The sequence below is a fragment of the Palaemon carinicauda genome, chromosome 15, assembly GCF_036898095.1.
Source record: "Palaemon carinicauda isolate YSFRI2023 chromosome 15, ASM3689809v2, whole genome shotgun sequence".
In the NCBI taxonomy this organism is placed as follows: Eukaryota; Metazoa; Arthropoda; class Malacostraca; order Decapoda; family Palaemonidae; genus Palaemon; species Palaemon carinicauda.
Genome location: NC_090739.1, coordinates 42,426,132 through 42,440,317, shown reverse-complemented (window position 1 = coordinate 42,440,317; position 14,186 = coordinate 42,426,132). Strand labels below are relative to the sequence as shown.

The window sequence follows — 14,186 nt, the reverse complement described above, 5'->3', positions numbered from 1 at the left end:
AGGTTGTTAAAAGGAGAGGAGGCAAGGAAAAGATGGGTGGAATATTTTGAAAGTTTACTGAATGTTGAGGATAATAGGGAGGCAGATATAATTGCTGATGCAGGTGTTGAGGTGCCAGTGATGGGAGATGAGAATGAGAGAGAGATTACAATAGATGAAGTGAGGAGAGCACTAGATGAAACGAGAGTAGGAAAAGTGTCTGGTATGGATGGTGTGAGAGCTGAGATGTTGAAGGAAGGGGGTGTGACTGTACTTGAATGGTTGGTGAGATTGTTTAATATGTGTTTTGTGTTGTCAATGGTACCAGTAGATTGGGTTTGTGCATGTATTGTACCACTATATAAGGGTAAGAGAGATGTGCATGATTGCTGTAATTCAAGAGGTATTAGTTTGTTAAGCGTAGTTGGAAAAGTGTATGGTAGAGTAATGATTAATAGGATCAAGGATAAAACAGAGAATGCAATCTTAGAAATACAGGGTGGTTTTAGAAGAGGTAGGGGTTGTATGAATCAGATTTTTACAGTAAGGCAGATATGCGAGAAATATTTAGCAAAAGGTAAGGAGGTGTACAGTATGTTGCGTTTATGCATCTGGAGAAAGCGTATGATCGAGTTGATAGGGAAGCAATGTGGAATGTGATGAGGTTATATGGAGTTGGGGGAAAGTTGTTGCAAGCAGTGAAAAGTTTCTACAAAGGTAGTAAAGCATGTGTTAGGATAGGAAATGAAGTGACTAATTGGTTTCCGGTGAGAGTGGGGCTGAGACAGGGATGTGTGATGTCACCGTGGTTGTTTAACTTGTATGTTGATGGAGTGGTGAGAGAGGTGAATGCTCGAGTGCTTGGACGAGGATTAAAACTGGTAGACGAGAATAACCATGAATGGGAGGTAAATCAGTTATTGTTTGCGGATGATACTGTACTCGTTGCAGACACAGAAGAGAAGCTTGGCCGTTTAGTGACAGAATTTGGAAGTGTGTGAGAGAAGGAAGTTGAGAGTTAATGTGGGTAAGAGTAAGGTTATGAGATGTACGAGAAGGGAAGGTGGTGCAAGGTTGAATGTCATGTTGAATGGAGAGTTACTTGAGGAAGTGGATCAGTTTAAGTATTTGGGGTCTGTTGTTGCAGCAAATGGTGGAGTGGAAGCAGATGTAAATCAGTGAATGAATGAAGGTTGCAAAGTGTTGGGGGCAGTTAAGGGGGTAGTAAAAAATAGAGGGTTGGGCATGAATGTAAAAAGAGTTCTATATGAGAAAGTGATTGTACCAACTGTGATGTATGGATCGGAGTTGTGGGGAATGAAAGTGACGGAGAGACAGAAATTGAATGTGTTTGAGATGAAGTGTCTAAGGAGTATGGCTGGTTTATCTCGAGTAGATAGGGTTAGGAACGAAGTGGTGAGAGTGAGAACGGGTGTAAGAAATGAGTTAGCAGCTAGAGTGGATATGAATGTGTTGAGGTGGTTTGGCCATGTTGAGAGAATGGAAAATGGCTGTCTGCTAAAGAAGGTGATGAATGCAAGAGTTGATGGGATAAGTACAAGAGGAGGGCCAAGGTTTGGGTGGATGGATGGAGTGAAGAAAGCTCTGAGTGATAGGAGGACAGATGTGAGAGAGGCAAGAGAGCGTGCTAGAAATAGGAATGAATGGCGAGCGATTGTGACGCAGTTCCGGTAGGCCCTGCTGCTGCCTCCGATGCCTTAGATGACCACGGAGGTAGCAGCACTAGGGGATTCAGCATTATGAAGCTTCAACTGTGGTGGATAATGTGGGAGGGTGGGCTGTGGCACCCTAGCAGTACTAGCTGAACTCGGTTGTGTACCTTGTTAGGCTGGAGGAACGTAGAGAGTAGAGGTCCCCTTTTTTGTTTTGTTTCTTTTGTTGATGTCGGCTACCCCCCAAAATTGGGGGAAGTGCCTTGGTATATGTATGTATGTACTACTGAATACACTACAATTTATACTATTCTCCTCCACTCATCTATACTCTTTATTTCTTTTTCACATTTATGTTACATATTCTGTACAGGTCTGCAATACTAATTTATGGCTTCTAAGCCCATTCTAAAAAATATTATCTGCAAAAATAACTAAAATTGAAAAAAAAAACTTATTTTGAAGATCCTAAACTTATTTGACAAGGCAAATGTGCTTTCTAACAACATATAGGATACTAATTTCAGTATAAAAATTCTTTGCTAACAGTACTGTAAATGGACGGGTATCAATTCATTCATGATAGTGTGCATCAAATGGGATACTAAAAACACTTAAACTTGGCTATGTTTTCTATCTTCCAGCAGATTAAAACACTTGTAGCACTAAAGGTCTGTTCACCATCATGAATGGTATCATATCTAAAACAATTCTGAGAAATTGTCCTCTATAGGTTATACTGTATTAATTTTTGACAAGAAAAAACTTACCTTTTTGTGATCAACAGTATCTAAAGTCCCAGGAGAAGCATACTTCAGTAGCGCCTGCAGACATTTTTGATTGCTGTGATGAGCAGCATGGTGAAGTGGGGTTACACCTCTCCTATCCTGAGCCAGCCAAACTGCACCATGGTTCTCCCCAGAATTTGATTTTGTTTCTACGGCATGTAAAAGATACTTGATAGCTCCATAATTACCCTGTCAACAGAAATAAATCTTGAAAAGTGTTGAAAAGCCTATAAATGCAATATTTACATAACCAACAACTTCTTGTAAAAGACTGCTTGAAATAGTTACTAGCCATTAAACTTGTGTTCATTGTAACTTCTCACTTATCTTAAAACTTCAAGTTACACAACACATACAAATATACAGTAGGTAGTAGGTTGGCCAGGGCACCAGCCACCAATTGAGATACTAGAACTAGAGTGTCATTGGGTTCTTTGACAGGCCAGATAGTTCTACATTGGATCCCACCCTCTGGTTACTGCTTATTTTTCCTTTGCCTACACATACACAGAAGAGTCTAGCTTATTCTTTCCACATTCTCCTCTGTCCTCATACACCTGACAACACTGAGATTACCAAACAATTTTTCTTTGCTCAAGGAGTTAACTACAGCACTGTAATTGTTCAGTGACTACCTTCCTCTTGGTAAGGTTAGAATAGACTCTTTAGCTATGGAAAGTAGCACTTCTAGGAGAAGGACACTCCAAAATCAAACCATTGTTCTTTAGTCTTGGGTAGTGCTATAGCCTCTGTACCACGGTCTTCCATTGTTGCAGGGTAGAGTTCTTTTGCTTGAGGGTACATTTGGACACACAATTTTATCTTCTTTTCTCTTCCTCTAGTTTTTTATAAGTTTTTAAAGTGTATGTATGAAAGATTTATTCTAATCTTTTTAGTGTTCTTAAAATAATTCATTTTAATTGTTCATTATTTCCCCTGTAATTTAATTCCTCTTTTCCTTTCCTCACTAGGGTATTTTCCCTGTTGGACCCCTTGGGCTTATTGCATCCTGCATTTCCAACTGGGGTTGTAGCTTAGCTAGTAATGATAAAATTAATAGAAATAAAAAATATATATAACTAGGGACTAAAGTAAGATATCTGTTTAATTTGTCTGATGATCAAAACTAGACACCATTCACTTCATGTCTTTTGAATATGAACTTTCACAAAAATGAATAGTATTGTTTACTCTCATTACAAAAATTATATTATGACAAAAATAAATAAGAATTTTTATATATTCCTATACATGGAATTTAACTAAACACTGAAGCAATATGACAAAAACTACTAACTTTATATTATTTGTATATTTCCTTAGTTATATAAACCTGAGTCTTTTATAAGAGGTTACTTCTAGTTTCGTTTTCTAAGGCCAGACAATAGAAAAAAATTGGAAGATTATTTTATGTTGCGTTGCTGGGCAATTGCTGCTCATGACACACCATGCTTGTACTAAGCACTTACTCACAACATCCTTCTGGTCAGAGACTTGAGGGGCGGCTGTGCCGGGACCTTTGGTAAAGATCTCAGGTTTGTATAGTTAGGAAAAATACAAATTATATAAAATTTTTAGTTTATTTCTATGCGGATACAATCTTCCGAGTCATTTAAATAGGGAGTCTTCCTTAGGTGAGAGGAAGTCTTGGTTAAGGTAGTAGGTCTACCCTTCTCTTTCAGGGTACAATTACTATAATAAGAGTATGAAAGTGAATTGCTTCGAAACACTGACACTTTAAAACTTTAAAAGTTTTAAGTACTAAAGTGAAAGCTACTGTATAACCAATGGAGGAATAAAATTTCTTTAGGTAACATCCAATAATTACTGGTTTCAAAGAAAAAACCCATTGTCTTGTTACTTTAAAATTATTGAGATCAGTTGAAAATCAACAACCCACACTCCTTGAAACAAATAATGAAATGAGAAATCCTCGCACGACAAACAACACTATAAAAAACTCATAATTAGGGTTTTGTTCTGTATAGGATTTCAAAAAGTTAAAATTTTCAAATTAATGTTCAATAGCACAAAATGACATAATTTGAAGATAAATAAGAAACCAACAATAAAATATTCTCAGCTTATCTTATAATACTGATTTAACATATATAAAATATAAAATATACTTAGACATTTTGCCTTACTTTCACAAGGACCAGCAGGATAATAGACTTTACCTGTGTTATAGGGCAAAACAGTAAGTTTATACTCGTTGAGGTTAAGACAAACAAGTCAAGTCCTTGACAGGAGAGTGGACAGAGCTACTCGCCTGTGCTCACCAACTGTCATGTTAATATGCTCAATAGCCATTTTAGTGCCACTAAAGACAATTCCTATTTCAAAGGACGAAAGGTTTTTATGTTTAGAAACAAACTTGAGTTGGATGTATAAACTCTCCACATAAGGTAGCTGATAACAATACTGTATTAGAAAAGTTTATTTCATTTAGTACTATACTTTATAAATCATGACATTATTGTTTCCTATATTGAATGCTTGAAATTAATATGAAAAGCAATTAAAGAAAAAATAACAAAAAATGTTATTTTTATTAGTAAAATAAATTTTTGAATATACTTACCCGATAATCATGTAGCTGTCAACTCCGTTGCCCGACAGAATTCTATGGAGGGATACGCCAGCTATCACAATACTAGAAGGGGGTGTACTTACCAGCGCCAACTGTGGCCAGGTACTCAAGTACTTCTTGTTGACACCTCCTCAATTATTCCTCGGTCCACTGGTTCTCTATGGGGAGGAAGGGAGGGTCGATTAAATCATGATTATCGGGTAAGTATATTCAAAAATTTATTTTACTAATAAAAATAACATTTTTCAATATTAAACTTACCCGATAATCATGTAGCTGATTCACACCCAGGGGGGTGGGTGAAAACCAGTGTACAAGATTAAAGGATAGCTAAGTATCCCATATTTCATATAACAGTTATCTCAAATAACAATGAAATAATAAGTACCTGGTAAGGAAGTCGAATTGAACCGTTACTCTGCCTCTTTTTTAAGTTCGTCTTCCTTACTGAGCGCAGCGTTCCTCTTGGAGGCTGAATCAACCCAAAGGTGCCAAAGTATATGGGGTTGCAACCCCTACTAAAGGACCTCTACAAAACCTCTAACCCAGGCGCTTCTCAAGAATGAATAGACCACCCGCCAAATCAAAAGGATGCGGAAGGCTTCTTAGCCTACCGTAACAACCATAAAAACAACAATAAAAGCATTCAAGAGAAAGGTTAAAAAAGGTTATGGGATTAAGGGAATGTAGTGGCTGAGCCCTCACCTACTACTGCACTCGCTGCTACGAATGGTCCCAGGGTGTAGCAGTTCTCGTAAAGAGACTGGACATCTTTAAGATAAAATGATGCAAACACTGACTTGCTCCTCCAATAGGTTGCATCCATTATGCTCTGCAGAGAACGGTTTTTATTAAAGGCCATCGAAGTAGCTACGGCTCTTACTTCGTGGGTCCTTACCTTCAGCAATGCAAGGTCTTCCTCCTTTAAGTGAGAGTGGGCTTCTCTAATCAGAAGCCTTATATAATATGAAACCCCATTCTTGGACATGGGCCTCGAAGGTTTCTTGATGGCACACCATAAGGCTTCTGACTGTCCTCGAAGAGGTTTAGACCTCTTAAGATAAAATTTGAGAGCTCTGACAGGGCAAAGAACTCTCTCTAGTTCGTTACCTACCATGTTGGAGAGGCTAGGTATTTCAAACGATCTAGGCCAAGGACGTGAAGGAAGTTCGTTCTTTGCTAGGAATCCGAGCTGAAAAGAACATGTTGCAGATTCGGTCGTGAAACCAATGTTCTTGCTGAAGGCATGAACCTCACTGACTCTCTTAGCTGTTGCAAGGCAGACGAGAAAAAGAGTCTTGAGGGTAAGGTCCTTGAAGGAAGCTGACTGGAGAGGTTCGAACCTAGGTGACATAAGGAACCTTAAGACTACGTCTAGGTTCCAGCCTGGAGTGGATAGACGACGCTCTTTAGACGTCTCAAAAGACTTAAGAATGTCTTGAAGGTCCTTGTTGGAAGAAAGGTCCAAACCTCTGTGGCGGAGAACTGAAGCCAACATACTCCTATACCCTTTAATCGTAGGGGCTGAAAGGGATCTCTCATTCCTAAGATGTAGAAGGAAGTCAGCTATTTGGGTCACAGAGGTATTGGTAGAGGATATAGAATTGGCTCTACACCAGCTTCGGAAGACCTCCCACTTAGACTGGTAGACTCTACGAGTGGAAACCCTTCTCGCTCTGGCAATCGCACTGGCTGCCTCCTTCGAAAAGCCTCTAGCTCTAGCGAATCTTTCGACAGTCTGAAGGCAGTCAGCCGAAGAGCGTGGAGGTTTGGGTGCAACCTGTCTACGTGAGGTTGACGTAGAAGGTCCACTCTTAGAGGTAGAGTCCTGGGGATGTCGACTAGCCATTGAAGTACCTCTGTGAACCATTCTCTTGCAGGCCAAAGGGGAGCAACCAGCGTCAGCCGTGTCCCTTCGTGCGAGATGAATTTCTGCAGAACTTTGTTTATTATCTTGAATGGTGGGAATGCGTACAGGTCGAGATGGGACCAGTTCAGTAGAAAAGCATCCACATGAACTGCTGCAGGGTCTGGAACAGGGGAACAGTACAGCGGAAGTCTCTTGGTTATGGAGGTGGCAAACAGATCTATGGTAGGTTGACCCCACAAGGTCCAAAGTCTGTTGCACACACTCTTGTGGAGGGTCCATTCCGTGGGAATGACCTGATTCCTTCTGCTTAGGCGATCTGCTGAGACGTTCATATCGCCCTGAATGAACCTCGTGACCAGAGTGAGGTTTAGACCTCTTGACCAAATGAGGAGGTCCCTTGCGATCTCGTATAGGCTCCTCGAATGGGTCCCTCCTTGCTTGGAGATGTAAGCCAAGGCTGTGGTATTGTCTGAGTTCACCTCCACCACTTTGCCTAGCAGGAGGGACTTGAAGTTCAACAAGGCTAAATGAACTGCTAGTAGCTCCTTGCAGTTGATGTGGAGTAAAGCCTGTTCTTCGTTCCACGTTCCCGAGCATTCCCGTCCGTTCAAGGTCGCACCCCAGCCCGAGTCCGATGCATCTGAGAAGAGATGAAGATTGGGGGTCTGAATAGCCAACGATAGACCCTCCCTGAGAAGGAGGTTGTGCTTCCACCACAGGAGAGTGGTCTTCATCTCTTGGGTGATTGGGATAGAGACTGCTTCGAGACTCGAACCCTTGTCCCAATGAGCTGCAAGATGGAATTGAAGAGGGCGGAGGTGGAGTCTCCCTAGCTCGACGAACAGGGCCAGTGATGAAAGGGTCCCTGTGAGACTCATCCACTGTCTCACCGACCAACTGCTCCTCTTCAGCATGCTCATGATGCACTCTAGGGCTTGGCTTATCCTGGGGGCCGATGGAAAAGCCCGAAAATCCTGACTCCGAATCTCCATTCCCAGGTACACAATGGATTGGGAGGGAATGAGTTGAGACTTTTCTATGTTGACTAATAGACCCAGTTCTCTGATTAAGTCTAAAGTCCAATTGAGATTCTCCAGACAGCGACGACTCGTGGAGGCTCTCAACAGCCAGTCGTCTAAGTAGAGGGAGGCTCTGATGTCCGATAAGTGTAGGAATTTTGCTATATTCCTCATCAGATGAGTAAAGACCATAGGAGCTGTGCTTAGGCCAAAACACAGGGCTTGGAATTGGTAGACAACCTTTCCGAAAACGAATCTCAGGAAAGGTTGGGAGTCTGGATGAATAGGAACGTGAAAGTAGGCATCTTTCAAGTCCAACGAGACCATCCAGTCCTCCTGCCTGACCGCTGCTAAGACCGACTTCGTCGTCTCCATCGTGAACGTCTGCTTGGTGACATACGCGTTGAGCGCGCTGACGTCCAGCACCGGTCTCCAACCTCCTGTCTTCTTGGCCACAAGAAAGAGACGGTTGTAGAAGCCCGGGGATTGATGGTCCCGGACTATAACCACTGCCTTCTTCTGCACAAGTAGCGACACCTCCTGGTGCAATGCTAGCCTCTTGTCCTCTTCTTTGTAGTTGGGAGAGAGGTTGATGGGCGATGTGGTCAGAGGTGGTTTGAGGCAGAATGGAATCCTGTAACCGTTCCTCAGCCAACTGACAGACTGGGCGTCTGCACCTCTCTTCTCCCAGGCTCGCCAGAAGATCTTGAGTCTGGCTCCTACTGCTGTCTGGAGATGCGGAGAGTCAGTTTTTCCCTTTAGATGTCCTGGAGCCTTTCCTGGACTTGCTCCTGTAAGAGTCTGGACGGGAGCTTCCTCGGCTGGGGGCTCTACCACGAAAGGGCGGTATGAACCTCGTAGCAGGGGTATCAGCCACTGGGGAGCGATAAGTCTTGGGGACTGAGGTAGCAACCTTAGACTTACGAGCCGATGAGGCTACAAGATCGTGTGTGTCCTTTTGTATCAGGGCAGCAGACAAGTCCTTAACCAGCTCTTCGGGGAAGAGGAACTTCGAGAGCGGAGCAAAAAGGAGTTGTGACCTTTGGCAAGGTGTAATGCTGGAGGAAAGGAAGGTACACAGCTGTTCCCTTTTCTTCAAAACCCCTGATACAAACATCGACGCAAGCTCACCAGATCCATCCCTAATGGCCTTATCCATGCAGGACATTAATAGCATGGCAGAATCCTTGTCCGCAGGAGAGGTCTTCTTGCTGAGGGCCCCCAGGCACCAGTCAAGAAAGTTGAACATCTCAAATGCTCTAAACAGTCCTTTCAGTAAGTGATCAAGGTCTGAGAAGGTCCAGCAAACCTTAGAGCGCCTCATTGCAGTTCTCCGAGGCGAGTCTACCAGACTTGAGAAGTCAGCCTGGGCAGAGGCAGGTACTCCCAAGCCTGGTGCTTCTCCTGTGGCATACCAAACGCTCGCTTTCGAAGTGAGCTTAGTCGGCGGGAACATGAAAGAAGTTTTGCCAAGGTGTTGCTTAGTCTGCAGCCACTCCCCTAAGATCCTTAATGCTCTCTTAGAGGACCTTGCTAGGACTAGCTTAGTATAGGAGGACTTAGCTTGTTGTATGCCCAGCGAAAACTCAGATGGCGGAGAGCGGGGAATAGCAGAGACAAAGTGGTCTGGGTAAACCTCCCTAAGCAGAGCCAAGACCTTACGAAAGTCAATAGACTGTGGAGAAAGCTTGGATTCATCCACGTCTGACGAGGGATCCAGGTGTGCCTCCTCATCATCAGACGCCTCATCACCAGAGTGTAGCGAAGATATCGGACAAGAATGCTGAACAGCAGAGTCAGAACGAGTAGGAACAATAATAGTGGTTTCCTCTTCAAGTAACTGTTGAGGGAGAACCTGAGGCTCAGACTGCAAAGGCTGAATAACAGACGAAGCAGAAGGAAGGCGCATGGGTGGAGGAGGCTGACTCCTAGCATGAGTGGTTGAACCCAAGGGTTGCGCTTGCTGAGCGGTTGGTGGAAGCGGAGTAGCAAGTTCCTGTTCCTGTGGTGTGAGCGGAGCGTGATGAGGTTGAGGCTGCGCAGAACAAGGTAAATGTCTCGCAAGCTGAGGCTCCTGAGGCGCAAGGCCAAGGTGTAGTGGAGCTTGCCTTGTGGATGGTTGAGCTCGCTGCAGCGAGAGCTGAGGAGACTGACTCATGGACGGGAGAGGTTGTTGTACCTCAGCCGAGAGTTGCACCACTGGTGGAGCAGCAAGGGGAGGCGGAGGAAGAGAGGTATAATCCTCCTGATCCCATAGCAAAGGTTGCCTTAAAGAAGGCGGAGGCTGAACACCACTGGGAACAGCAAACTCAGACCGTGGCTCAACATCGTACGCCTGGCAGGTGGTACTGCGATCAGGCGGAGCAAGCGCAGGCGGAGCGAGCGCAGGCGGAGCGAGCGCAGGCGGAGGGAGTGTAGGCGGAGGCGGAGGCGCAACACTCTCAGCCCGACACTCACGCATCAAGTCCGAAAGCTGTGCTTGCATGGACTGTAGTAGAGTCCACTTAGGGTCGGCAGAAACTACAGTAGGCTGAGGTAAAGCCTTAACAGTCGAGCTCTGTTGTGGCAGAACCTTACTCCTCTTGGGCGGAGTGCAGTCGACAGATGACTGCGGCGAGTCAGAGCTGAGCCAATGACTGCAACCTGGCTGAGCACTCGCGGACTGGACTCTGCGTTTAAGTGGTCTCGAGACCTGAGACCAACGTTTCTTCCCTGACAGATGATCAGCGGACGAGAAAAAGACGGCCTCAATCGTCTGCAGGTGGGAGTGACGGTCTTTGGAAGACACGCCCGCAACCACCGAGGATACTTCTGTGCGCCTAACAAGGCCTGCCGAACCCTTATGCCCTTCGACATTGCTTCTCCCCTGGGCTTGGGAGCTTGCAAGAGGTCCCGGACTGGGAGGACGACTGGCTCGCACAGAAGTATCCTCACGCACCACACTGGCACTGACACTAGCACTTGGCACTGCACTGACACTAGCACTCGTCACAGCACTGGCACTAATTCCACCCACTGCACTCTTGACCTTAAGTTCCTTGACTTCGGCCATCAGAGACTTATGGTCACTTACCACTGACTCTACTTTATCGCCTAAGGCCTGAATAGCACGCAAAACAACAGACATATCAGGCGGAGGGCAAACAGTAGGTTCGGGGGTAGCCACTACAGGGGTAGGAAAAGGTAGGGGATCATGAGGTGAGGAAAACAGTGAAGAGTGAGAAGAACTCCTCCTAACTCTACCTCTCTCTAACTTAGATGAAAATTTAAAAGACGGACAAATTCCAGTTCCGAAAGTCCGGCGCATTCCTCACATCGATTTTCTAACTGACAGGGCCTGTCCCTACAGTCAGAACAAGCGGTGTGAGGATCTACCGAGGCCTTCGGAATACGCCTATTGCAAGACCTACATCGTCTATGGGAGGGGGCTTGCGAAATGTCAGACATCTTGAATCCAAAGAGTTAGCCAAAGGGGTTTCCAAAATCAAGCAAAAGATCGTTAACCGTTAATCAGGACTATATAAAAGCTATCTAGCTAATATAAGAAGGTTTCCAGTAAAGCGACAGCCGAAATCTGAGAGAATACTTCACCAATTAGCCGTGAACAAACTCGAAGATCATAAGCGTATCCCAGAACGTCTTGCCGGAAGCACGACAGAGGAATAATTGAGGAGGTGTCAACAAGAAGTACTTGAGTACCTGGCCACAGGTGGCGCTGGTAAGTACACCCCCTTCTAGTATTGTGATAGCTGGCGTATCCCTCCATAGAATTCTGTCGGGCAACGGAGTTGACAGCTACATGATTATCGGGTAAGTTTAATATTGAAAATTAATATTTGCACTACTAATAAAACTCTTAAATTCAAAAGAAAATCTGAAGTCACCTTATATGCAGCAAAGTGAAGTGGAGTGCACTTCTGTGCATCAACAGAATCTGGTTCTGCTCCTGCAGAAAGAAGGATCTCTACTATCCCAAGATGATTACCCAGAACAGCGTAAACAAGGGCTACACGGCCCCAACGATCACGGCTCTCTAGGTTTACACCTTCCTCTGAAATGCAGAAGCAATGAAATTTATCAAAATGTAGACAGACTAGGAATCAAATAAGAGTTTGTGGAGTTACATACTATAATTAAGGAAAAATTTTGTTTGCTACTGCCAAAAGAAAAACATACATTTCTTCACAGCATTTATGACCTTACTGACATTTTAACAAACTGTTTTTAGAAGGGACAGGCCTGTAAAGAATTAGTCAAAATATGGAAAATGAAACTGCATAATACCAAAAAGCTAGGATATGGCATTTCATGATATGGAATGAATTATCCTACTAAAATTTTTCCTAATTCCATAGAAAAACATTTTATCAAGTTGCGTTGTACTCTACCTGTATAGCAAAAATGAATTGTCATAAGAACATGTAAACAATATTACAGAAGTGTCTTGTTACTAAGTTCCAGTTGTCATGTAGGCTACAGCCAATGAGATTTCCGTAATGGGTAAATGTGTTAGTTGACTGAAGAGGTATTAAGAGTGGTCACTTTCTAACACCCACTAGCCTGAGCTAACAGGATGCCAGGCAGGTGCAAAATGACAAATTTAGAAATAATTCGTATTTTTTCTAGCAATACAAACCTGGAGCTCTTTACTGAGGCGTATTATTTTGGCGAAAGCTGAAAACAGCCAATAAACTTTTTGTCAGGGTGTAACTACTCACCGCTAGTTAGTGGAGGGGGGAGCTGGGTAGGTTAACCCTCCAGCTCACACCACCACTAGCGACTAACCGTCACTTTTGTAATTGTGGCAGGACTTTCAGTGGGTTGGTGCTGGCGGGTCAGTATGTGTAAAGAGCTCCAGGTTTGTATTGCTAGGAAAAATACAAATTACTTCCAAATTTTTCATTTGTTCCTATGCAAAATACAAACCTTCCGCTCTCTAATGAGGACACTCACCTTTAAGTGGGTGGAAGTCCAAACCAACTGGCTGGGAACTGTTCTGAGACGGCCTCTGTATAGTCATACCTTGAGGGATCCTGGACCACGTTATCTTCGCAGGCTAATGGCCTGGGCAATCATTCCTTGAGAATAAGGAATTAGTAGCTATTCGGGCCATGCCCTCTACTCTAGGAAACTGTCTTTAAGGGCAAGTTTTTATCCAAGGCTTGACAAAGAGGCTCATAAGGGGCTCCTTTCCGTGAACGTAAGACCCTGACAACGTTCCATGAGGTGGTCTAACTTTTGACTGAGGGCAGGATCGCTCGAAGTACACAGTGTTGATAGTATACAACATTTACAGAAAATTATATTAGAAAATTTTATCAAAATTTTCAAATTTCAGAGTGGCACTAATCATTTCTTCCCTTTCAGGGGGAAAAACGTTTTCTGTATATGTTGTACGTATAATTCCCTTAACATGTTACACTCGTTATTCCATTTGGTCATTTATTTGAATTAAATGTCTATTAGAGTGTAACTGAGTCTTATTTCGCCCTGCAATTAGCACAATAAATATGCCAGAGTTCTCTTACTTATTTAACTAAGTAAACCTCATATTATTGTATGCTTACAAACTACGGATATAGTTGATACTTAATTTTTCCGACAACATATACAAACTGTGAGATCTTTGTATATCTAGTTGATACTTATGTTTGTTCATACAATATATACAAACCTTGAGACCCCTTTTCTACTGTCTAGTATGACTCTTCCCTGCAGGGGGCAGGAAGCCCTAACATTGTCCATGATTAGTGGTAATGACTTATAACGGTAACGTCATATTTCTCAATGGTCCGGATGACCATACGAACAGGAAAGGTGTAACCCCACTGAGGAACTGCCGGTCACCCAAGGAGAGGAAGGGCTGCAAGGTAAGGGAGTAGTAGTATCATCACAATGACAAATCCCTTCTCATACACTGTCACGCAAACAGCAACTATAATAAAAGTTACAAATATTTAACAACATACGAGTATGTTTCAATATATATATAGTATATCCATACACATGTATATACAGTATATAAAAACACACACAAATAAATAAAAAGAATAAAATGAACAGAATTAATTGTTCAACAGTGAAGGCAAGTCTTTGCGGGAGAGAAAGTCAGCATGTCCGTCCAGTACCGAGCCAAAAGCAGAAGTGGTTACTCAGTCAACTGGTGTGAGTGAGAGGGGTTGCCGGTCTAACCCCTCCCCGCTACCCGCTAACTAGTGAATGGGGGTAGTTATTCCTCGCTAAAATTATCTTGGCTAGTCTTTC

The 14,186-nt window shown here is 43.4% G+C and overlaps 1 protein-coding gene across 2 annotated transcripts in view; it reads right to left on the bottom strand.

Annotated features, from left to right (window-relative positions):
• The window catches only part of LOC137654578 (inversin-like), a 338,734-nt gene that overhangs the window by 206,534 nt on the left and 118,014 nt on the right, over positions 1-14,186 (bottom strand). For both annotated transcript variants that reach the window (XM_068388325.1, XM_068388326.1), the window contains exons 5-6: positions 11,807-11,973; positions 2,423-2,629 (exon numbers count right to left, since the gene is read on the bottom strand). In XM_068388325.1, the coding sequence (XP_068244426.1) occupies positions 2,423-2,629; positions 11,807-11,973 (374 nt within the window). The remainder of the gene's footprint in view (positions 1-2,422; positions 2,630-11,806; positions 11,974-14,186) is intronic.